This window comes from Toxorhynchites rutilus, chromosome 3 (genome assembly GCF_029784135.1).
Source record: "Toxorhynchites rutilus septentrionalis strain SRP chromosome 3, ASM2978413v1, whole genome shotgun sequence".
In the NCBI taxonomy this organism is placed as follows: domain Eukaryota; kingdom Metazoa; phylum Arthropoda; class Insecta; order Diptera; family Culicidae; genus Toxorhynchites; species Toxorhynchites rutilus.
Genome location: NC_073746.1, coordinates 31,375,980 through 31,399,812, shown reverse-complemented (window position 1 = coordinate 31,399,812; position 23,833 = coordinate 31,375,980). Strand labels below are relative to the sequence as shown.

The window sequence follows — 23,833 nt, the reverse complement described above, 5'->3', positions numbered from 1 at the left end:
GTTGCACGACGGTGTTTTTCTCGTTTTGCTTTAAAATAAGACCCACTAAACGCACCGAAGCACGTGAATCTTTGTTTTGATGGCGATACGCATGCTCAGTAAATGCCGGTTTCCTCACTTTTGCTTTGGTGCGTTCGTAAACACTCCGATGAGAGGTGAGAATTTTTGCGAGAAGGCGTTTCTTCATTCATCTTTTCCTTCAGACCATCCGAATGATTACAAAGAACAGTTTGGTTGTCATTGCGTGTGAAAAAAATGTAATGAATCTGTTTTATTATTAACGAAATGGCATTTATGGGTGCTATTGTGAACATTTTCGGTGGAGATTGTCCCATATCGTCGGAATGCCTCGGGAAGGAGGACTCTTCCTTGCTATCACGGTAAAATATGGCAAATGTTCGATGGAAATACAGTTCATTGACCTTCAATTTTTGTGATCGATATTGTGATAGGTGTTTGCTGCAAATTGGAGCCTGGTTAGATGAAAAACTTCAGAATCATGGTTTGGAGGGACCAATAAACGACCACGGAACCGCCGAGGGACGCCTTGGGCCGAAGAAGACCATCTTCGATGTAACCGAGGATGGTTCTATTTTGGTATCCAAGGACAAGCTAACCCTGCAGTCTCAGAATGCATTCTCAACGGTGAAGGCGAATTGTTGCGTTTATTCGGGACGATGGATGTATGAGGTAAATGACATTGACCTCTGATATTTGAGGTTGAAAGAACTTTGATATTATCTCAATTTTAGGTTCAGTTGCGATCGAAGGGGGTGATGCAGATTGGATGGTGCTCGGCACATTGCAAATTCACGCAAGACACGGGCGTAGGGGACACACGTTACAGTTATGGATTGGACGGAAGTAAGCAACGAATATGGCACGTGTACACCCAGAAATACGGCCCATTCTGGAGATCGGGAGACATTTTCGGTGTTTGCGTTGATATGGACGAAGGGAAGATCGAATATTATCGGAATGGTACTGCTCTGGGTGAGGCATTCAAAGATATCGAGAGAGGGCCTGGATTGGCGCTTTACCCTGCTGTATCACTTGCCTTTAATGACAGCCTCACTGCCAATTTTGGAGGGTCACCTTTTAAGCATCCCATAAAAGGTTACAACAGCCTGCAGGATCCTCCGGATGTCTTGCTTTACCAGGCAGACATTCTCCTCCAGTATTTAGTCAATCTCTCAGGAGCCATTTCTCGTTACGCCCAAAGCGAACAAGAATCGTTGAATTCGTCCGTCCCAGCTCTGTCATTCGAATCGATTTATATGCTGATTGCTGGAATGCTCATCGAGAAAATAGCGCCACTGCTAGCGAACTCATATGTGATTGAAGACAATGTTTTTAAGTTCATTAGAGGGATGTGTGTTCTCCGGAGCAATACCAAGAACGAATCTCTCACTCAACCGGGTTCTCCGGAAAGTACACTTGGGATGTTTCTTACTTTACTCTGGACGTACCTTGAGCCAGATGAAATGAATCTTTTTCTGAAGAAACTGCTCAATTTCCTAGCCAACACTTATAAGGAAACTCCGGTGGATCTCGAGTACGAGAAACAGCGCAAAATAATTGTCATCCTGACCTGCATTTGCACCCATCCCCAAACTCGGAAGTATCTGCTGGAATTTAAATTCTTCAAGAAAAACTGCCTGCCACTGTTTTTGTACACAAAACCGCCCGACGAGTCAACACTAGAGCAACTGTTGCCGGATGGTGCCATCTGGACTGAGGGGTTGGGAGGATCCAAAGTGGCCTATCAGGCTGGCTGCGACAAACTGAAGGCCCACACCGGAGTGCTGTACACGTTGCAGAAGAACCTGATACACATACTGCTCAACAACACTGACGGTGAGGAGATTTGTTCGCCCTCCAGTCGGAAGATATTCATGGCCAAGTTGAGGAAATTTGTGATGGATAACAACACGGAGATGAGGGTAAGCAGTAGAGATAAGTTTGGAGGCAAATGGTTTCGAAATCGTGGGTTTTACTGGCGATCTAGTCAAAATGGTACGTGGCAAGTTCGACGACGTGTTATCGAGCAGAACCTTACCCAATCATGGTCTATGACAGAGATCTGAGCATAAATCCCTCAGAAATAACAGTTATTCTTTTCACCAAAAAAAAAAAAAAAAGAAACCGCATTTGCAGTCTCTAAATCTTGGAGGAGAGGAAAATAAAATTCAGCGTTTCAGTGAAATATCTAGGCGTAATCCTAGACGTTAAACTAAACTGGAATGCACACTTAGATGAAATTATCAGTAAAGCAAACATTGCCATATGAGTATGTTCTAAAATGATAGGCAGGACATGGGGCCTTAAACAAAAATGGTTATATGGGTCTACACTGCCATTGTGCGGCCTAGGATAACCTATGCCTCACTAATATGGTGGCCAAAGACTAAGGAGACTGTAGCTACAAAAAAGCTAAACAAACTCCAACGACTGGTATGCGTTGCTGTAACAGGAGCAATGCGAAGCACACCCTCAAAGGCATTGGAGGCTATCCTTCACCTGTTACTTTAGAGTCAACATGTTCAGCCGGAGGCTAAAAAAATTGTAGGGGGTTGTATCTAGGACACGACCGCATATTTTCGACGTAGAACTACGCAATGTTATTTTGCAATACACTTGTTCACCACTTCGAATATTATTTTAGAATGCATCGAAATTTTTGTAATAGATTATGTTCTTCGATACAAATAAATTTGATGAACGTCCTTTTACGTTTGATATGATGCGACTACCAAAATATGTGAACGAAAAACTTGTCAAACGATCATTGTCATTGTCCCTCTGAAATTATTGTACATCTCATGTTTACGTAGTTCTCGAACCACGATAGTTCATTCACCTCTAGTATCTGAAATGACGATTTTCCCAGGCTTCTCAGTTTAAAAGTACGTTTTAGGGAGACATATTCCGGTCTGCACAACGACAAGCGAGTGAAAAACAACTCAACACCAAAAAAATACCCCCGACTTACATGTATTTGCAAAGCGGATTCCCCGAGGCACATTAATGTTGAAGTCCTTGTTAGGGAAACACAGCTCAGTGGTAAAAAATACCCCCGACTTGCATGTTTTGACAAAGCGGATTCCCCCAGGCACATTGATTTTGAATACCGTGTTAGGAAAACACAGCTCGGTGGGAACAAAAATACCACCGACTTGCATGTATGTTTGCAAAGCGGATTTCCACAGGTACATCGATTTTGAAGTCTGTGTTGGGGAAACCGTAAATCGGGCCAATCAACCCTTGGCAGATAGGACGTTTAGATAACGCTTGACATTTTACAGTTATTCAATTGTTCATCTCATGAAAAATAACATTTTATTGATTGTGATAGACGTGTAGAAATATTTCCTATCAATTGATACAAAAATCTTTCCGATCTGTTTAGAAATGTTCGAGTTATAAGCATTCGAAATACGGCTAGGGTTAGCACACAAATCGGCAGATCAAATGTATGGGAAAAAGGAAGTTCTTCCAGTTTTCATTAATTTAAACCGTTTAGAGATTAGCGAATTGTAATGTATGGCATATCAAACAAATCTTAGAGAATTTCGGATTCGATTGGTATGCAAATCATGAGAATTCGTTCACAGTGAAAATAGTTATTAACGTTAATTTCATTTCATAAAAACGTGACCTGTTTTCTGATTTGGCACCCTTCCTGAAAGACGTAGTTCTACGTCAAAAACGCTCTAAAGCTAAAAAGATATAAGACGGGGACAAAACTGGTCACTTGAGCATCTTGAATCTCTTACCCGTTGGACCAGCCTCAGAGATGAACAGTGATTGGATGGAACCTAGGACTAATTATGCCATTCCATACAGAGTGATCGAACTTTCTCGTTCAGTATGGGATGGATGTGGTCCCAATGTTCGAAATGGTTCAACCCTGTTCTATACCGATGGGTCAAAAATGGGTAAGAGAACAGGTGCTGGAATGTATGTTCCCAGAATATAAATTTCTGTAGCTATGGGGAACAGACCAACAGTTTTCCAGGTAGAAGTAGCTGCAATAATAGAATGTATAAATGTCTACTTAAAAAGAAACTACAGACATGCTAACATTTGCATCTTCTCAGAAAATGAAGCGGCACTTGAAACCTTCAATGCTTTCGAGTGCTATTCAAAAATTGTCTGAGAATGCATTTACCTTTTACGGCAACTATGTCATATAAGTTCGGTACAACTGTACTGGATTCCTGGCCATTGCGGTAACTGGATGGCCATACAACTTACCCAGTCAACAAAATTTATCACACCGAGTATTAAAATTACTCAACAATTGCTGAGTCTTGATAAGAAATACTTCAGCACATTCACTGGTCTTATAACAGGACACAGTCGGAGTGAATACCATCTCAAAAACATAGGTTTAGTGCAAGATGATATTTGTCGCTTTTGTAGAGCCGAAAGCGAAACCTCGGAAACATTTGCTCTGCAATTGCGGAGCACTAACAAGACGCAGACTCCAACTCCTTGATAAGGCTATTCTGGAGCCTAAGGAAGTTTGGTATGTGTCGCCGATCAGGACTATAAATTTATTAAACAGATTATTGCTGATTGGCACCTATGGAGCATATCACAATAGTTCAAAATAATGGACGCAGTGGTTCACACCAAACAAGGGAAAAAAGTAGTGGAACTATTAACCATACGCAAAATGGTTCCCTCGGCTGAAAATAATTGGATTTTAATATTTTCCAACTACTCCATTTGTACCGGTTCACTTATGTTGGTTTCAAGAGGCGCAAATTCGGTTTTTATGTGTCAACGTTTTTTGTTTAAGACTAGGGTTGGATAAATAGGAACAACAAAAGATCATTACGTCTAATGAAAAGCGATTGGACATGAGCCGGGAAAGAATCTGAAACAATTCCGACTCAGGCTCAGAGTTTCAGGCAACGGTTTGAGGCTAATCGAGAAGAGTCATTGATCCAATTCAACATTTCCAAATACCCAATCAGTGCTTTTCCCGGCTTCACTGAGAAGAGAGCTTCGATATAGGTATAACAACGTTACAACGTATTAGTGTTCAACAAGTGCACGCCGTTGTACATCGTCCGGGGAATCGCTACCAATCCTGCGATATACACTGAGACAAAAAAGTACAACTGTTTCCGTAAATTATTCAATACTCCAAATGGTGGCCCTCGAAAGTCCGTCGGAAGTATTTTATATGTTTTATTGGACTGGGGCTTCTGAATCTGGGCTACCTTAGTTATCTACCAATTCAAATTTCAATCGATAAATTATGTAATCGTATGATGAATAGATGCAGCTAACAGGCAGTGACGTTTGCATTAAAAAAATGGACTTCTTCGGATGGTGATAAAAAATATCTAAGACAGATAATTGAGTTTGATAAATTTCCCATGGAAAGTAATCATATTAGCGTACTTGCAAAAAAAAAAATCTACGCCCTTGCGAGCGGCCTTCCAGCAGTTAACCGAAACATTCGCCATGGCGGACGAAAACATGCGTGTAGGCATATTTTTGAGGTCTTTATTCGTTTTATTTATCAATTCCTTCTCAGTTTTCGCGACAAAATTGTTGAAGTAGATCGATCGCTTCGAGTAGTGGACTGACGCCAGATCCGGCTAGAACACCGCGTCTTCGCCCTTATGGTATTTCTTGATGAACGACGCAACTTCCGACATGCACTTCGTACTATAAACTTCCCCGTTGACAGCCAGTCCGGAGCTAAAGAAGAGCGGCTTTGATATCCCCTTCAAAAAATCTACCAGGAAGACCAGGAATTTCAAAAAACAAATCAAGTTGCCACCCTGTTCTTTAAGCTTCTTCTCAATTGCCCTATTCTGATCACTACATTTGCTAGCGGGAAGAAAAGTACTCACAGCTTGCATGTATCTGCTAATTAGTCGATTTATTGTATTGTAGAAACTTTGAAATTAAAAGTTTATTCGCCTCTAATTTATCTGCTACAACGGTTTCTCTAGGTGCCTTGATTTTGCTTCCGTGTTCGGGAACACATTCCGATCACCACAAATGATATCATCATCAATGAGCTAGATTGTTATGATTTGAATAGCTTACTTCAAAGCAATTTTTGAGCTATTGAAACAAGTTTTTGGTTCGATAAGTAAAGAGCATATAACGCGTAGACATTTATCTTTCCAATGAAGTCGTTATCATACCATTTCGTTCAGTTGGTTAGGAGATATTACGGCTTAAAATCTTGTTGGTCCGGTGTAACACTCTCGTTTTCGAAACTTCGAACTTACACCCCAGTATAGAAATGAAAGACGTAGTTCTAAGTGAAAATATGGGTCTAATATTTTACGGTAAAGAACAAAACTACCAATTTACAATCTGAGATCCACTACATCGGTTTAGCATGGAATGGCCGTATAAAGAGTGAGGGTTAACGTGAGTGCGGAAACCTTGTTGCACATTAGCGCCGCGTTGCATTCTGACGACTGAGATGGACTATGGTTTGTGGACTGATCGTACTCATATAATGGTTACAGTAAAGTATAGTAACTTTCTCTTTAGAAAGGATCTATAGCCATTGGTCAAACAGGAGATGTATACTGTTCGGGAGTTCTTCTTCTGGAGCTCAATCCACTTACAATCTAACGGTAGTGAGTTCGAACAATGCGATAGGTCAATGTGATTGGTTCAGCAGGATGTTTAGATACACTTGTTATTTTCTTATCGAAGATATTACAGGGATTATTTCATCTTCACAAACTGCAGGGCTTGCTCTCATCATCCACCCAGCCTGCCATCGGGCTATCATTCCTGTGCACCCTACTTGACGTCGCCCGAACGCTTTGGAACGATGAGGTTTCACCACTTAATGATGGCGATCCGCCACCATTCATCGATTATCGTTACTTCTATGATGGGACCTTTAAATATACCAACATCGACCGCATTGGTGGTGTTCTATCCTACCTGAGGAAGCACTTCCGGACTCAGCTGGTGGAAAAACTGGGCGAGGACCACCCGAGTTTGGTGCTGGTCGATCAGCAGTCGGATCTTCGTAACGAGATCGGTATACAAAGCAATACAGCTTGTTGTTTTGAATTATCATAGGTTCCTGTGATATGTTGTTCATTCCAGCCGCGTTCAATGCTTTCCTAGATTCGGCTATTTTTCTCGTCTCAGGAGGACCCAACTCGGCCTACTCGTTGGTTTCGCGAGCAGCTTCCAAGTAATTCGTGCCGTGGTTTCATTCATAGTTCCAATAATTACTCGTTTCGTACTTCAATAGTATTGCGTTGGAATTGCATCATCAGGGTGAATCATCACTGGGCTCCAACCGACCGGGTCCCACTGGACCTATCAACTGTGGAAATATGGACAGCAGATTGTCGATTTGCGATCTGCTGGATTGTGCGGTTTTATTCTACTTCTCAGTTGCTCACAAATACGTCGTGATGATCGCTGATTTGCGTGACAACATTAGCCACTTGTCGGATATTCTTCTGGAGACGAAAAGCAACTGTGATGAGGTTGTGCAGAATCTGGAGGAATTGAAGCGGGCCAGTGGTGACACCGAGTTTTGCAAGACCCATGAGGAATTGATCCAAGAATTGGATACACGTTTCGGACAGCGGAAGAGTATTTTTGCGGTAACTCCTCGTTACGGTGTGTTCTCGGATAGGTCTTAATTTCTTGTCTTACAGAAACGCTCAATGGAATTGGCTCGCAAGCAAGCCTGGTATCGTTCGGTCGCTTTAGGGAGCTATCGCCGGAACTTACTCTGTTGGATGGCGGGTATAATATTCGAAACCTTGCAACGGTTCAGCGATGAAGATGCTCTGTTTTCGTTCCTGCCGGAAACCTACGTCAACGTTGTTCCCGTACTACTGGATACAATTTTAGATTTCAGCTTTCATGACACTGCCGTACAGCACGACCTTTCGTCGGACAGCCGATTGATCAAATCAGCAGCGGAATTTCTAGCACAACACCTCGCGGACACCAGAGTGATCCTGGCATCCTGTAAGGATGCTCTCATTCAAGCGCTTGGTTCACTGACCTGCCACGAGGCAGGGATCCGTGCTTTGGAACAAGCCTCGCAAAAGAGTCAGCAAGCGCTGGTTCGAGCGTTGCTCCGACCATACGAAAACCGAGCCTGGGGTCAGAGTAATTGGTTGCTGCTTCGTTTCTGGCTCGGGGATGGATTCGCGTACAGAGAGTCCAGACCCCATTGTGTGTGGCAGACAGGAAAGCAACCGGTACGGTCTCTTGGGTTGTACCGTAGCAGGGCGAAAAATGGATCCCACACTGGTTTGCTGCATCTGATCGCACCCGCATGTCCCTCTAAACATTTTCAACGGATGATAAGTGAAATGCTGAGTAAGGATGAGCCCTATTGCACCACCTTTCTGAATTCGGTACTTTCCCAACTAAACTGGGCTTTTTCGGAGTTTATACATATTTTGCAGGATGTAAGACGGTGTTGTGAGACGAAATGGATTATTATGATTCATTATGGTGTACTACTTTCAGATTCAAAATGTTTCCCAGCGTGACGAGCAACAGCTCATCGAAACGAAGCAGTTGAAAATCTGTTCGATGTGCTTTGAGCTGACGGTATCACTGATGCGTGCCCTAGAGATGGTCGTAACAATCACTCCCGGACTGCTGCTGGATGCATCGAGAGCGAACGGAGAGATTATTCTGGGTCGTATTTGTCAGGTAAATGAGAGGCATTTGAATTTACAATTACAGTTACTGGGTGTTGAAAATACCGTTTTCGCAAAACACAACATCGTTAGCAATAGTTTTGATCAAATTCTATTTTGCGCTCTCGAAGTAAACAGCTCATGCATTGCTCCGATTTGAGTTGTAGACGTGGCGATCATACTGGGGCCTGATCACGAACGCCACTTCACGAAAATGAAGTACCGTGAATCTCCCTCATACTAGCCAGTGCATAATCCCCCCCACTCACACATTATATTTCACACTAAGTATATTTTTTCTGATAAATTATTTTTGCGTATACTTGCAAAACTATAACTATTCGAAATATTGGCAACCAAGTACTATCAGTTACACTTCTTCTATATAAATAAAAATGAAACACCAAATGTGTTGATGAGCGCAAAATCCGAGGAAGGAATGGTCCGATTTGAGCCGTCTTTATTTTATTGTTTTCGTCTCTTCCCGTAGATCAACACAGCAGAGAGAAAAATCGGAAAATTCTGAAAGAAAGTAGGAAAATTCGGAAAATTAAAAATTCTTTTCGAAGTCCATTCGATTGTTGCGCTAATGAAATTGATCTTTGTTCGAAGGTGGAAACAGATTTTCAGGCGAAATAACGCACTCCTTTATCTTCTATCTACAGAAGAACTTCGATATAACGTACCCTCGTTATTACGTACACATTTTCAATGTGTAGAAATTCACTTCTGAATCGATACTTAGAGTTTCATGAACAATGAATTAAATAATCCTGTCAGTCTTACAGTTCCATAGAGGTCATTCAGTGGCTTTTGGACATTGGAATTTTCAAAAAATTATCTCGTGTTTTGCATGTTTCAAAACACGTGTACTCTTGTATTAATGAATGAAGGTGCAAATCGTTATTTCAAAATTCAACGTCAATATTTTGTTCTATTGTTAGATGTTGGTAGCACTGCATTGTTTATGATATATTGATATAAATTTAATATTGAGACTTTTCTGGGGGGAAAAGCAATCAGTTTTGCTTTGGATCACTTTTTTAGAAATTTCGAGGATGCGGTTCAAGGAATGTTTATTAAGTCAATTATGCGGAAGTACAACATCAGATAGTGTTCAAAAGTCAGCAAACATTTTATCCGTCAATTGTTTTGCAGCAAACCGGAAGCGTTTCAAAAAGGTTTAGCATTCGAATGTGGACGCTGCACATCTGGTTTCCTCAAAAACGCGAAAATACTGCAAAGTTTCATTCTAAAATGGTTGGATGGGGTGAATACGGTCGTGGGTACGTTGACAAACGGCTTAAGCCTACTAATGATTGGCCGGAAATAATTTTTCCAGTCGTAATCGTACCCCACCATGCAAATTTTTTTTACTACGTTTGAAAGTAGATAACAAGCTTTCAAAATATTCTTCGTATTTCGGCATCAATTGGTCCGAAAGATGAAAATCTCAATTAAAATTTTGTAGTTAAGGACGATGAAGAGCAAGTTGGTCCCTAAATGCGCAGTGTGCTTTGCGAAAGATCAACCTTGATAACATTGCATGTAGAAAAACTCGACAAGTGGTCTGATAACATCATCAGAGAAGGTTATGTTTCCATTTATTATTTCTATGAATTGGTTTGCTTGAAGTCGGAAAATCTTAAAGAAAAATGTTTTACTTTTTTTGGATTTGATAAATAGAATTAGTTTTGGCTTTAAGGTGTTTTTTAAAATATTTTTCTAGTTATTGATCTGTTTACCTTCATGCAGTTGATTGAAGGAAAAATGAAGAAAAAAGTTGGCTTCACCTACTAGTTGAATTTCATCACAATTTTTTACTTAACATATTCAAACAAAAACAAAATAAAGTGATCTGAGTTCTATTTTTGAATTCTTTTTCATGCTTCGATACAACGTACAAATTTGAAAGTGAAATGTACGTTATATCGAAATTTCCCTGGAAGGCCAAATATGTTGGTAAGCGCGAAACCCACGGAAGGATGGTCCGATTTTAGCTGGCTTTATTTTGTTGTATTCGTGTGTTGTATTAGAATGTATTCCATGTTACATTTTACATGTTAATGGCAAGTGAATCAAGAATCTTGAGCTAGAATTGTGCAATGTTTTGAAATTTCCGGAACAGATATTCAATTTGGACTAACCAGTGATACGTACAATACCTTCAAAGGAACTGGTTTTGTCTGGTACCGGGCAAAAATACGTCCACGCAAAGGCAAATAACTCTTATCGAGAATCTTACACCGCACTGTTTTATGGAAACGTAGCCGGGCAGCTAGTGCCAACGTACAAATCCAGGATGCCAAAAGAGATCCGGGAATATATATTTCCTGTTTTTCAAGAATGTTTTTTATCCTTGGTTTGTCAAGCTGTTTCCTTTTATACTCTTTCTAGATGGACATGAGTCACATGTCTCATATGAAACGATGCAGCTATGCATGGAAAAAACTAAATCCTTTGTATTCCACAAAATTCCACTCAAATCAGGCCCAATAGGTGCAAAATGTTTTCCATCATTATAGATAGAAATAATGCAGCAATGCTCTCATTCGTATGTTTATCAGTAATGGAATAAATTCCAAGCAAGTAGCACATTCAAGAACGTGCAAGCAGTAATTTTTAGAGTACAGAAACGTTAAACATTGTCTTAACTGAGCGGTATATGGGTACATCACGGTATATATAACCTTGCATACTATCATCTCGTTTTCACCGCGAAGCGGCATTCGTGCACAATAGTGAATGACAATACAGTCGGAAGAGGTGCGTTGCCAACAAGGCCGCATGTCGCACAGTGCGGCGTCCCATAGACAAAAGTACAAAAAAAACCACTTTTATATTCACCCAAACTAAGTAGGCGGTGTGTTTTAAATTATTATGTTTCAGGCATGCTGAAAGGATCTCAGTGGCCTTGTTAGCCCACCCAATTTGTCAGAACAAGCATGTGCAGTCAAGAAGTTTCTTCTAAGCACGTGTCAAATTAATATTCAGTGATTCATCACAGTTTTACATTGAGTTTTCGTTTACGTTCGATATCTTTTAAAATGAAACTCCAAATGGCGACGGTAGCAACACGTAAGTATAATCCGTTTCCTTAACTATTATTGGGACATGCCGCAATCACTGTGAAAATAAACGCTTCTTTGTTAAGGTAGTTTTGTTCCTTAAGAAAAAATAAATACTAAAATTTCAAATCCTTCGGCAAAAAAGTTCCGCGGTATTCCGCTCCCAAAACACCCCTCAACTTTTCAGTCATTATACCCTTGATATTCTGCAAGTGATTCTTGTTGCTCAAGTCTACTCTTCTGACCACAGTTTACGTTTTTTAGATAATATTTCTACAATCAAGAATAAGCAAATTTTCGAACAATGGCTCCCAGTTGACCCCTCCCATAGATCGTTTGTTCACCTTTTTGTTGAGTTTTTATGATACGGATGATTTCTCTAAAGAATATAAAGAAGAGCTTTTGGAATTTTGCTAAGTTTATTGCTACAAAATTATCCAGAGATGGTCGAAATGCTGCAGATCATATTCAAAATTCGTAAAGCAAAATTCTGACTGGTTGTCAAAACCAGTTAAGCTTCCGGCATATCAGAAAGGTAAAACTAAAGACGATTTGCAGTCTGTTCCTCAAATTGGTAAAGGAAGACCTCAGAAATCGTTTAACGAATGTTCGAAAAAGACAAAAAGGCGACGTGTTGAAGATCTTGTTAACAACAATGCACCTGAAGAGCTTGCATTCGCTGCCAATGTATCAAACTGTTCGAGTGGAAATCAGGAGAAAACACTGACGGCGGCACAAGCACTGGCTTTATATGTTGATTTAGATCTCTCTGAAAAAAACAGGAAGTGGGTTATATCTATGGTATAACCGCAAGGGTGACGTTGGACTATCGTTGATTTAGAGATCATTTGTTTGAAGTTGAATCTGAATTCATTCTGAATGAATGAATATTTGGAGGACTTCGAAAACGAGAGCGTTACGTTGGAGGCACAAGGTTTTATACATCCAATATTGGATACGGAAATATCCTACTGATGGGGAAGAATAATCTTCAGAAGCTATCCTGTTAATTGCAATTGATTGAAAAATCACAAAACCAAATGTATTTGGTCACAGTTTTACATGGATAGAAAACATTCAAATAAACTCTTTCACATGAATGTATTTTTAAATTCCCAGAGGAACTGGCAGATTATTTTCCGGATCTTTCTCGATGCTGAATGGCATCCAAACGGAAAGAATTCCGTGCGTGTATGTGTGTGTAGCACTGCTTCGATGGTCACCTTCTCTTCTCCTGAAGGATCGGCATCTCTGTGCTCCCTCACAGTTTCAAACAAACTGCTTGCGTTTCAGGGCAGATGTAGATCCTTCGCCGTCCAGCGCCCTCAGCAACGATGTTGTCTTGTCGATGTCCTCACGAAAAATGAATGCATCTCACCACCAGAATATCGCTTAAGTATGTTTTTTGTGCGTGATTGAATCGAGAGAAGGCGTGGTTTACGATGGCAATTTGGAAGGCAAACTAGAGGGGAATGAACTCTCTGAGCTCGGAACTTTCGGCGACTGAGCAATAATCGATTGCGGGCGCATACAATATTGGATACGGAAATATCCTACTGATGGGGAAGAATAATCTTCAGAAGCTATTCTGTTAATTGCGATTGATTGAAAAATCACAAAACCAAATGTATTTATTTTTAAAATAAACTCTTTCACATGAATGTAATTTCAAATTCCCAGAGGAACTGGCAGATTATTTTCAGTAACGATTAGATATTTCCACATTTTCCTGGATACTGGAAGCCCACCAGTGGTTAATGCTAACTCGATAACCATCTGTTAATAGCACTTGATTGAAACATATTTGGTCACAGTGTTACATGGATAGAAAACATTCAAATAAACTCTTTCACATGAATGTATTTTTAAATTCCCAGAGGAACTGGCAGATTATTTTCCGGATCTTTCTCGATGCTGAATGGCATCCAAACGGAAAGAATTCCGCGTGTTTGTGTGTGTAGCGGCTGCTTCGAGATCTTCCCGGGGAACCGTTTGTGGCATCACTCTCCTCCTGATGGATTCCCTTTAGGCCTAGGTGCACAAACAGGCTCTTGGTGGCACCGTTCATTCGCGCTTTCATGATAAACGAAGAGCTTCACCACAACAGCGACAACATGCTCCAATCGCTGTTCAATTAGAAGTGAGTGGATTTCCGAGCGGCGCTCGCTTATATACCGATTGGTGATTTCAATAGCCTGTTTTGAAAGCAATTTTAAGACTATTGAAACAAGTTTTTGGATCAGAAAGTAACAAGTATAGAACGCGTAGACATTTTATCTTTCGAATGAAGTGTTTATCATACCATTTCGTTCAGTTGTTTAGGAGCTATTAACGCTCAAAATCTCGGTCTCCGGCGTAACGCTTTCGTTTTCGAAACTTTGATTTTACACCCCGGTATAGAAATGAAAGACGTAGTCCTACGTCAAAAATACAATGTACTTCGAAGTACTTTGAATGAAATACATCCAAATTTGCTACCAAGTCTTTATGCATTGAAACAAGAAAAAGCAAAAATAACTCCTAAATTGATCTCTGCGACCGAGACGTCTGCTGAAGTAGATTTACAAGATCTTATGAATTGCATCTCCGCTAGCACCGGCATAGATGGAAAGATGGCAAATGTGCTTTCCGGAAATAAATCTTCTGCAAAATGCTTAATTAGTGGATCTTTTCCGAAAGAGATGAATACATCGAAGGCTTTTGAGACAGTACCAAATATCGAAACTTACAAGCAAGGCCTGTCACCACTGCATTGCAAGTTTTGCAAATGTTTTGAAAGCGTAATTCACATCGGTTACAGGTTAGCACTATAGAATTTTTATAGTGTATAAATAATAACTATCACTCATTTCAACAGATTGCCAAAAGCAAGAGTCTGAAAGCAGGAAGCGAAAAATTCAAGAGGCGTTCAAGTCAAGGATGGGTCTAGTTGTCGACAAGCCGAAACCGGGGTATGGTTCAAGCAATGACGGCAACACTGCACGAAATTTTTTCTCGGAACCACAATCCAGCTCGGAAATAACAGGGGCAAGTGTGGAGCTGATAACGAATTTCGCTACAATTCTCCGTATAATATTAGGCTGTCAAAAAAGTCCTGCGGTATTTCCGCGAGGTGTCGTTGTAAGCGCGTAGTTCTAGTTGTATTCATTGTATCGAGTCATACTATAGCTTGTTGGAAAGGTATTTTTGCGCGCTATAATATAGTCCCTGACAATGTTTTGTTTGGTTAAGTCGTTCGTGAGTTATAGTGTCGCAAATATGGAGCAAAATAAAGAGAAAATCCGACATATTTTACAGTACTACTATGACAAAGGCAAAAATGCATCTCAAGCTGTCAATAAAATTTGTGCAGTTTATGGACGCGATACAGTTTCCATTTCCACCGCACAACGATGGTTTCAACGTTTTCGTTCTGGTGTAGAGGTCGTCGAAGATGCGCCACGCTCCGGAAGGCCTGTCGTCGAAAATTGCGACAAAATCGCTGAATAAGCCGAGAAAGACCGGCATAGTAGCAGCCGTAGCATCGGCCAAGAACTGGGGATAAGTCATCAAACCGTTATTAACCATTTGAAGAAGCTTGGATTCACAAAGAAGCTCGATGTATGGGTGCCACACACGTTGAAGCCAAAAAAACATCTTTGACCGTATCGACGCATGTGAATCGCTGCTGAATCGCCCTCATTAACGGCCAGGAAGGTTCTGCTGTGTGTTTGGTGGGATTGTCAAGAAATAATATATTATGAGCTGTTTCCCTATGACCAAACGCTCAATTCGGACCTTTACTGCCAACAACTGGACCGCTTGAAGGTAGCACTCATGAAGAAGAGGCCATCTTTGATAAACAGAGGCAGCATTGTCTTCCATCAGGACAACGCCAGGCCACACACTTCTTTGGTGACGCGCCAGAAGCTCCGGGAGCTCGGATGGGAGGTTCTTTTGCATCCGCCGTATAGTCCGGACCTTGCACCAAGTGACTACCACCTGTTTTTGTCCATGGCGAACGAGCTAGGTAGTCAGAAGTTAGCCACAAAAGAGGACTGTGAAAATTGGCTATCCGAGTTTTTTTGCCAATAAGGAAGGGAGCTTCTATAACAGGGGTATTATGAAGTTGGCATCTCGTTGGGAACAAGTCATCGCACAAAACGGCGCATATTTGACTTAAAACAGATGATTGTAACTAATTTTATGAACAAATGAAAATTAAAAAAAATACCTCAGGACTTTTTTGACAGCCTAATATCATCGGGGCGAAAAATTGAAATGTCCAAATACCAGAAACTATTGTCGGATACAAGAGATCTCTACATAAGCCTGTACGGATGGTATTTTATGCCTGTAATTGTGCATAAGTTATTGGTAGACAGTTGAGATATTATGGAAGCATTTGATCTGCCTATTGGCCAGTTATCGGAAGATGCTTTAGAAGCTACACGCAGGCTGATCAGGGAGAACAGGTTGAAGCATACAAGGAAAGCATCAATAATTTAAAGTAATAAGAACTTGATGAACTATATGCTGCTTTCTTCTGACCCTTCCATAGCAGGAAAAAGAAAAACTATAGCGAATAATCATCACACGGATGTCAATTGTGCTCCCGTGGCCGAGAGGTTAGCGTCATAACTAACATGCCGGGTGTTCGGGTTCGATTCCCGTTCTGGTCGGGGGAATTTTTCGTCAAAGAAATTTCCTCCGACATGCACTGTGATCACGCGTATTCTAGAGCTTGCCACTCAGAATGCATTCAAGGCGTGTTATTTGGCATAGAAATCTCAACTAAGTACTAATAAAAATGACGAAAGTAATACTACGTTGAGACGGCGAAGTTCCTCTAGGAACGTTAGTGCCATTGAAGAAGAAGAAGATGTCAATGATATTTCTTCTTTTTTTGCTGATACAGTTGAATTTGATTCTGTTTGTCTTTTTAATGAAACTGAATAATTTACAAAATAAACAAAATATGTAAGAATAGAAATAAGACATAAGCTTTCTCATCACATTAATTAAAAGAGGTGTACTTATTCATAAACTAACACATATTACAAAATAGAGAAAAAAATTTACCTTTAAGGAAAATTTCAATACATGTATGGAATGTGAAAATTATATGTGACCCTAGAATAGAAAACATTTAAATATTGAAAAATCACCACAGTGGCGTTTGCGTAACTTTGCCATCGGATGAAAAATAAAAGATTATATTATTTGTGTATTATCCAAACAGGAGAAATATTCCGAAAAGCATTTTATTTCTTCATAACATTATTAATTTGGCGTTTAAGATACTTTTGCGATTATGTACAAAACGTTAGTCTTTTATGCAAACAAAATCGTATAAAGCATTAATCTTTTATGCAAAAAGTAAGTATATATATAAATCAAACATTGCCGATCGTTGAATCTCGAACGTGCGAGGAAGATGGTTTAGAAGAGAGAAGACTGCCGGACCCGATCGAACGCATGTAAAGATGTAAAGACTACTGTTTTTTTTCTTTTGGCGTAGGACTACGTCTTTCATTTCTATTCTGGGGTGTACGTTCAATGTTTCGAAAACGAAAGCCTTACGCCGGAGAACCAGATTTTGAGCGTCAATAGCTCCCAAACAACTGAACGAAATGGTGCTATAGACACTTCATTCAAAAGATAAAATGTCAACGCGTTATATGCTTGTTACTTATTGATCCAAGCTATTGAAATCATAACAATCTAACTCATTAATGAAGATTGCTTTTGTGATGATCGGGGTGTGTTCCCGAATACGGGCGCTAAATCAAGGCACCTGGAGAAAACGAAATAGCAGCCACAAACTTCGCAAGCTGCGGTTTATTTTACACGATAGCATTTGAAGTTATTATGGGAATTGTCATGTTTGTCAAACTTTTTTTTATTTTAATTCCCTACAATTTCAGCTTGCCATACAAGTGCTGTCCCGTGTTACTATCCCGCCCGGTTGCTTCCAACATGTTATGGATCTTTGTCTGCCAGATCTGAGCAATGTGACTCATTTCGCAATCATCAGTGCTGCCATTGGGATTCTGCTGGCGCTTATGAACAATGAACTCGGCAACGATGGCTCGGAGAGTTCAAGCAGCGCCACCGATATCAGCGCCATCAAGGTTCCGCGTATTTCGAAGCACCTTCTAACAGATACCAGCTTCCGGATCACAAGCTTGGAATTCGCACTGGGTGAAATCAAAACTCCCATTGCGACGAGCAGCCAGGATGGTCCCAAAGGGAACTTCGATCCGAAGATGAGAGCTCACATTGATCCGTTGACGAACGAGGTCCGGTTGCCATCGCCTTTTCGAGCAATTGTCGGCGTTAAGGAGATTGTTCCCGATCCTCCGATAATCAAGTTCAATATGGCTGATTGTGAGTTTTTGTTTTTGGTTATACACACTGTGATTGCTAACAAATCGATTGTTGTAGATCCGGATCATGTGACGCATGATGAGATTCTTCAAATTCGACGTCTCATAGAAATCCTGCAATTGCGACAAACACTACTGTCGGAAATAACAGTCCTATCGGAGGACTCTTTGTGTCCCATTTGTTACGCCAAGCAAAATTCGGCTGTTTTTGATCACTGTCAACATCAATCGTGCGAGTAAGTTTCAAGCCCCTAATACTATTTTTTCAATCAATAGCCCTTGATCGATTATAGGAACTGCATCATCCAACATTTGATGAACAATAAGCTATGTTTCTACTGCAAAATGCCGATTTCAAAAGTGACTCGTCCGGATGGAACCGTAATCTACGAGAACAACACTCCGCTCAAGGTTTCTTCACTGCCGCAGACGACAAACGGTGTCTCGCAAACGACTGAATCTACCGATGAGGTTGATGCTTCCGGTGGTCGTCCCTAGACAGTATTTTTACATTTGATCTCACGTAAGTTTTTTTTTATCTGCACTATTACAATTATGCAATTGTCACTGCTACAAACAAGCTTGGATTGAAAACAACCTAAGGGAAGGTTCTAGTCAAAATCAATCAACGCGCCTAAATTAAACATCGAAGTGTGAAGAAGGGCTGAAGAGCATACCATTTTTATTATAAAAAGACATCTATAAACAATATATCTGCTTACTGCTTCTCTGTAAATGAGTTAATTTACAACGAAACAAACTAAGGTTGGGTTTTTGTTACTTCCGAAACATCCATTTCTTTTCCTCATCTGACAAATTTCGCGTCAACTCGTCTGTGGGATTGGCATGACCCTCCCAGAACCTTATGAAACATTCTGGACCTGAAGACCTTACCTAATTAAGCAACTTGGCATACTTAGTTTTGGTGTCGAATGGTGCCGCACCTATCCTACATTGATAGTGAGTAGTCGTACAACTCAATAATACTTACGTATCACTTAATATTATATTTCAGAAGTGGTATTGTCCAAGCAAAGTCTTCAAAATCCTCAACCATCGACAAAAGAGGTACCGTCATCTACATCGGTATAGTCAATTATATCAGTAAATCAGTTTCACGGCTCGTTTAACGTGGATAAATTTAACAGTATTGCTTCAACGTTGATAGTATCTCCGATTTCATCAAGGAAGTTGAGAAGTTTGAGCTATCGAGTTCAAAAAAATTCGACGGGTTGTATCCGAGACACGACCGCTTAGGACGTAGAACAATTTTTTTTAATCTGTTGGTTTATCATTTCGGATATTATTTGCGAATATGTCGAAATTTCATAAATAACTCTTTTATAAAAAGTTCCGAGGACCCTGAAAAGGTTGAATGGCTTGCGTGGTTTTGTAGAATCATTTCGAGAGGGAACGATTCTTTCTTGCCTTTGCGAGAACAATACATTAATTGATCATATGTCGCAATTTGTTTCTTTATATCAATGCACGCATTGCACTGAGTATTTAACGAGAGGCATCATCCGTGTATCGCTAATCAACAAGCATCAAACACGCGTCTAACAGATGCACACAGTTGCAGCGATAAAATTGAAACATCGCGAGAATGACCTTTATGAAAAATCGTTCCTCGACTCTCGGTCAAAACCGTCAACAAAGCTAGGAGCTTGTTGCATCAGAACAGAGGAACACAACTCGAGAGGAAACATAAAATACAAAATGAGAAAATGTGAATGGGGAAATGTGAATGCTTCCAATTTTCATCAATTTAAACCATATACAGGCTACGGGATTGTAATGTATAGCATATCAAACAAATCTTAGAAAATTTCCGATTCGATTAGTATGCAAATCGTTAAAATCCGTTCGCGGTAAACATAGTTATCAACGTTAACTTTATTTCATAAAAACGTGACCTGTTTTCTGATTTGGCACCTTTAATGTAAGACGTCCTACGTCAAAATCAGCGGAGGTCACACAAGCAGTGCGGAAAAATATTTTCGGTTTGGAGGCTTCAGACATTAGCAAGGCAGACGCTTTTGACGAAATAATGTCACAATTGAAAGAGAAGTTCAATTCACAATTCAAATCGGGGTTTTAAAAAAAAGTTTTTTGATGCGAAATGTCTTAGAATTGCATGAAACGTCGAGATTTACTGCTCAAGTCCCAGAGTGTCGATTTTAGACAAAAAAAAATTCGAGATGACACTAGATCTCGACGTTTCATGCAATTTTAAGACATTTGGCATCTAAATTTTTTTTTCGGAAACACCGCCCTTACACCCCCCCTTTGATGATTTTTCGGTTTTCAAAAAACTCAAACTTTGACCGCTGAAGTCCGATTGAGCTGATATTTTGTATAGGGTAGTTTTTCGTGGGAATCAACATTTTCAATCAGGTTCGCTTTGAAAATTCGAGATGACCATTTTCATTGGCACTCTACTGAACACAGACCGTTGTAATTTGGAAACGATTTTAAATCGATGTATTTGTGCCGTATTTCGTTGATAAAATAGACAAACTATAGAGCATGACTGTATTTACAAACAGCAGTCTGCTTTTTTTGCGAAATAAAAAAGAATCTAAGACGCAAGGAGGAATAATAGTAATTTGTGAATTTTCAGAAAATTATTCTTTCATAATTCAAAATGCGACACAGGGTTATCACTTGAATAACTCGCAAGCAACTATTCACCTATTTGAAATATACTACAAAAAAGATGGTAAACTAGAAAACGTAAGCTTCATAGTTATTTAAGAAGTTTTAACACACGACGCTGTGGCAGTGCAGTTGTTTATAGAAGAATGGATAGAATTTTGTCAGAAAAATAATCGATTTTACTAAAATAACTTTCATGTCCGATGAAGCAGCAGCACACTACAAAAACTAAAAGAATTTCGCCAGTCTGTGTAATTTCAAAAAAGTTTACGGACTGTGGTATCCTGAATTAGGGTGTAGCTCTGATGATATGTAAACAAAGAGAGCTCTGACGGATGCGGGCAAAAAAGATAGATGTTGCTGGTAGTGTTATGCGGTTTACATTGAAGATGTGTTCGGTACTTTACGGAATATCGCACGGACTAGAAGCAGAATGGCATTTCTTTGCCACCTCCCACGGGAAAGGACTCTGTGATGCAATTGGTGGGACTCTAAAATGAATGGCAAAGAGAGCAAGTCTTGCCCAAGATTACGGACGAACAATCCAAACAGAACTAGAGCTTTATGATTGGGCAGTTAAACAAAATAACAAATGTGTCACGAGATTAAATTTCTGTTACATATCCAAAGAACAGCGTACAAAAAAACGCGAAAACAATCACGCGCAAACAATATCGAGAACACAAAAATTTCATTGCTTCATTCCTGTAGATGGAAATGAAATAACAGCTAAATGGTTTTCAAATTCAGTAGATCATCCAAAAATCTTCAAAATGTTAGATAAAAAGAAAAAAATAGGAATCTTTCATGTTAACATGTACATAGCATAAGATTAGACGAATAAAAATTAATTTGATGTCAAAAAATGTCATTAGTTTTATTACATTTGATTTGAAATAAAGACCTCTAAAACACTCATTCAACATTTATATAATTTTTTTTATTTTGTGTTGACTTTCTACACTGAAAAAAGAAATAAACTTAATTTCAACAAAATATTGAAAAAGTTTTTGTTAGATGATGATGATGTTGGATTAAAGAGGCTTTAAACTTTTCAGTTCATTCGCCTCTAATTTTTGTTAGAAAAACTTTTTTGCCTTAAATATGCACAAGTTGCGATGTGTCGAAGAATTGTAGGGCACATTTATCTACAATTTCATCAAAATCTGAGATGATCATTTTGAGAAAATCGACTTTTAGTTTTTGAAATCAATGTATTTCAGTGTAGGGTTTTAAAAAATATTTCTTCAGTATTTTTTTCTGAAAATTCAAATATTTTCTAAAACTTTTCCATGGATCACTTTTTTTTGTAGGACTTACCATTTTCGAGTAAAAAAATGTTATAAAAAATGGCCAAAAATATTTGGCCCTATCCATATGTTAGTCTAGATAAATTTTCGGAAAACTATGTATGTCAAGTTGCTTAATTAGGTAAGGTCTTCACGCCCAGAAAGTTTCATTCAATTTTGAGAGGGTAATGCCAACATCTGGTCGAGTTGGCGCGAAATCCGTCAAATGAGTAAATTCAAAACGAAACAAATTAATGTTGGGTTTTTGTCACATCCGAAACATCCATTTTTTTTCTTAATCTACAAAAGATCCATACAATCAAATCTTTCCTGACTATAAAATCCGGCTCGAACTTGACGCCCACCGAAGAATCGACCGTTCAAATCGACCACTGCCTTAATGGCACTCTCCATTCGCTTGAATTCAACGAAAATGCGAACTGCCTCCTCCGGTACGACGTTTGGTACTTCGTGAATGACGACGGTGACAACTTCGCCATACTTTGTGTTGCACTCATCCTTGACTTCCGGTTCCAGGTCGTCGTCCACGTCGCCCGGACCGACCATATTCTACCGAGAAAAACAACCATCGATTGAATCTTATTAACTTAAATCAAATAATAATCACTCACCCTGAGCAGCACAACTTTGCTTGGTGACTTCATAATCTCCGTAATTGACGGTTCCTGCGGTGGTGTCTGTGGAGCCGGTTGCAGCTGTGGTTGTGGCACTTCGCTAATCGGCACTGGGAGTGCGATATCTTTTTCGTGAACGATACGCCCCCCGCGTTTGGACGTCTTCTCGACCTGTAATGCCATAGACATGCCCTGCTCTTGCTTACCCAAGCCCTGTCCATCCTTGAAGCCATACTTTGCCATAATCTTAGCAGCCACCGAGCTCCCTCCATAGGCGGTGAGTTGAGAGAGTCTGTTGAAAATAAAGCCGTTAGATTCTTCCTAATATTAACATTAGAATTTTTACTCACTTGGATCCATCCGGAATCTGGGCAAACGATTCCTGCAGTGATGCTGGCGGTGCGATAGCTGCTCCGCTTGCTCGCGCTCCCCCTGGTTGGAAATCATCCTCATCGTCGGAAACGGGTCTACCAGCAAAACCACTCTTTTTACTACTGCTAGGACCATCCGAATCTGCGGATGCATTTTTGTTCACATTCAAGCCACGCTTGTACTCCCTCCTATTGCGCCCGTAGTTATTCTGCGGAAGCTTCACCGGCCCTTCCTTGACCTTCTTGTCCTTAACCAGTTTGTCGTACTCATTTGGCCACAGTGGATCGTACTCATCCACCACGTCCCAGCTGTAGGCACCGCTCGCACTGGAACCTGACACACTCGGAATGGTTGTTGTTGTGACGGTGACAGGTTTAGATTTCTCCACGAAACTTTGGCTGATCGTGGCAACTCCAAACAGATCGACTTGTTCCTTCTTTGCTTTCAAATTAACCACTGGCGTGAGTACCTGAATATCGTGATTTGTTAACGTTAACATGCAAACGAATATAGAAATCAACTTACGGGCTGTTTACGCAGAACGGTTTTCATCGGAATGATTGGCTGCGTGGCTTTCTTCACCTGGAGTTGTGTTTGTAGCAGTTTTATTCCGGAGGACCAACCGGCCACTTTCTCCGGTCCTTGTTTAGTATCCAAATCATCGTAGAGAGCCATTCTGGACTAAACTTGCGGTGTTATTGGGGCAAAAGCGAACAACAACGATTGATTGATGTTTTGATTTGAAAGTCGAGTGCAGCTAGTGAT

At 40.1% G+C, this 23,833-nt stretch overlaps 2 protein-coding genes across 2 annotated transcripts; one reads left to right on the top strand and one right to left on the bottom strand.

Annotated features, from left to right (window-relative positions):
- The first annotated feature begins 209 nt into the window (after positions 1 to 209).
- LOC129779050 (E3 ubiquitin-protein ligase RNF123) lies at positions 210 to 19,151 on the top strand. Its single transcript, XM_055786304.1, has 11 exons — positions 210 to 380; positions 453 to 690; positions 753 to 1,943; positions 6,739 to 7,039; positions 7,108 to 7,198; positions 7,259 to 7,619; positions 7,674 to 8,441; positions 8,503 to 8,691; positions 17,653 to 18,115; positions 18,173 to 18,350; positions 18,408 to 19,151. Exons 1-11 carry the CDS (start codon positions 286 to 288, stop codon positions 18,610 to 18,612), a joined length of 4,080 nt encoding a protein of 1,359 aa, XP_055642279.1. The 5' UTR covers positions 210 to 285; the 3' UTR covers positions 18,613 to 19,151.
- Positions 19,152 to 22,318: 3,167 nt separating this feature from the next.
- Positions 22,319 to 23,833, bottom strand: LOC129776310 (splicing factor 45). The gene is made up of 4 exons (XM_055781881.1): positions 23,594 to 23,833; positions 23,047 to 23,537; positions 22,694 to 22,988; positions 22,319 to 22,631 (listed from the first exon to the last, which is right to left on the bottom strand). The coding sequence occupies exons 1-4, from the start codon at positions 23,741 to 23,743 to the stop codon at positions 22,362 to 22,364; spliced, it is 1,206 nt and encodes a 401-aa protein (XP_055637856.1). The 5' UTR covers positions 23,744 to 23,833; the 3' UTR covers positions 22,319 to 22,361.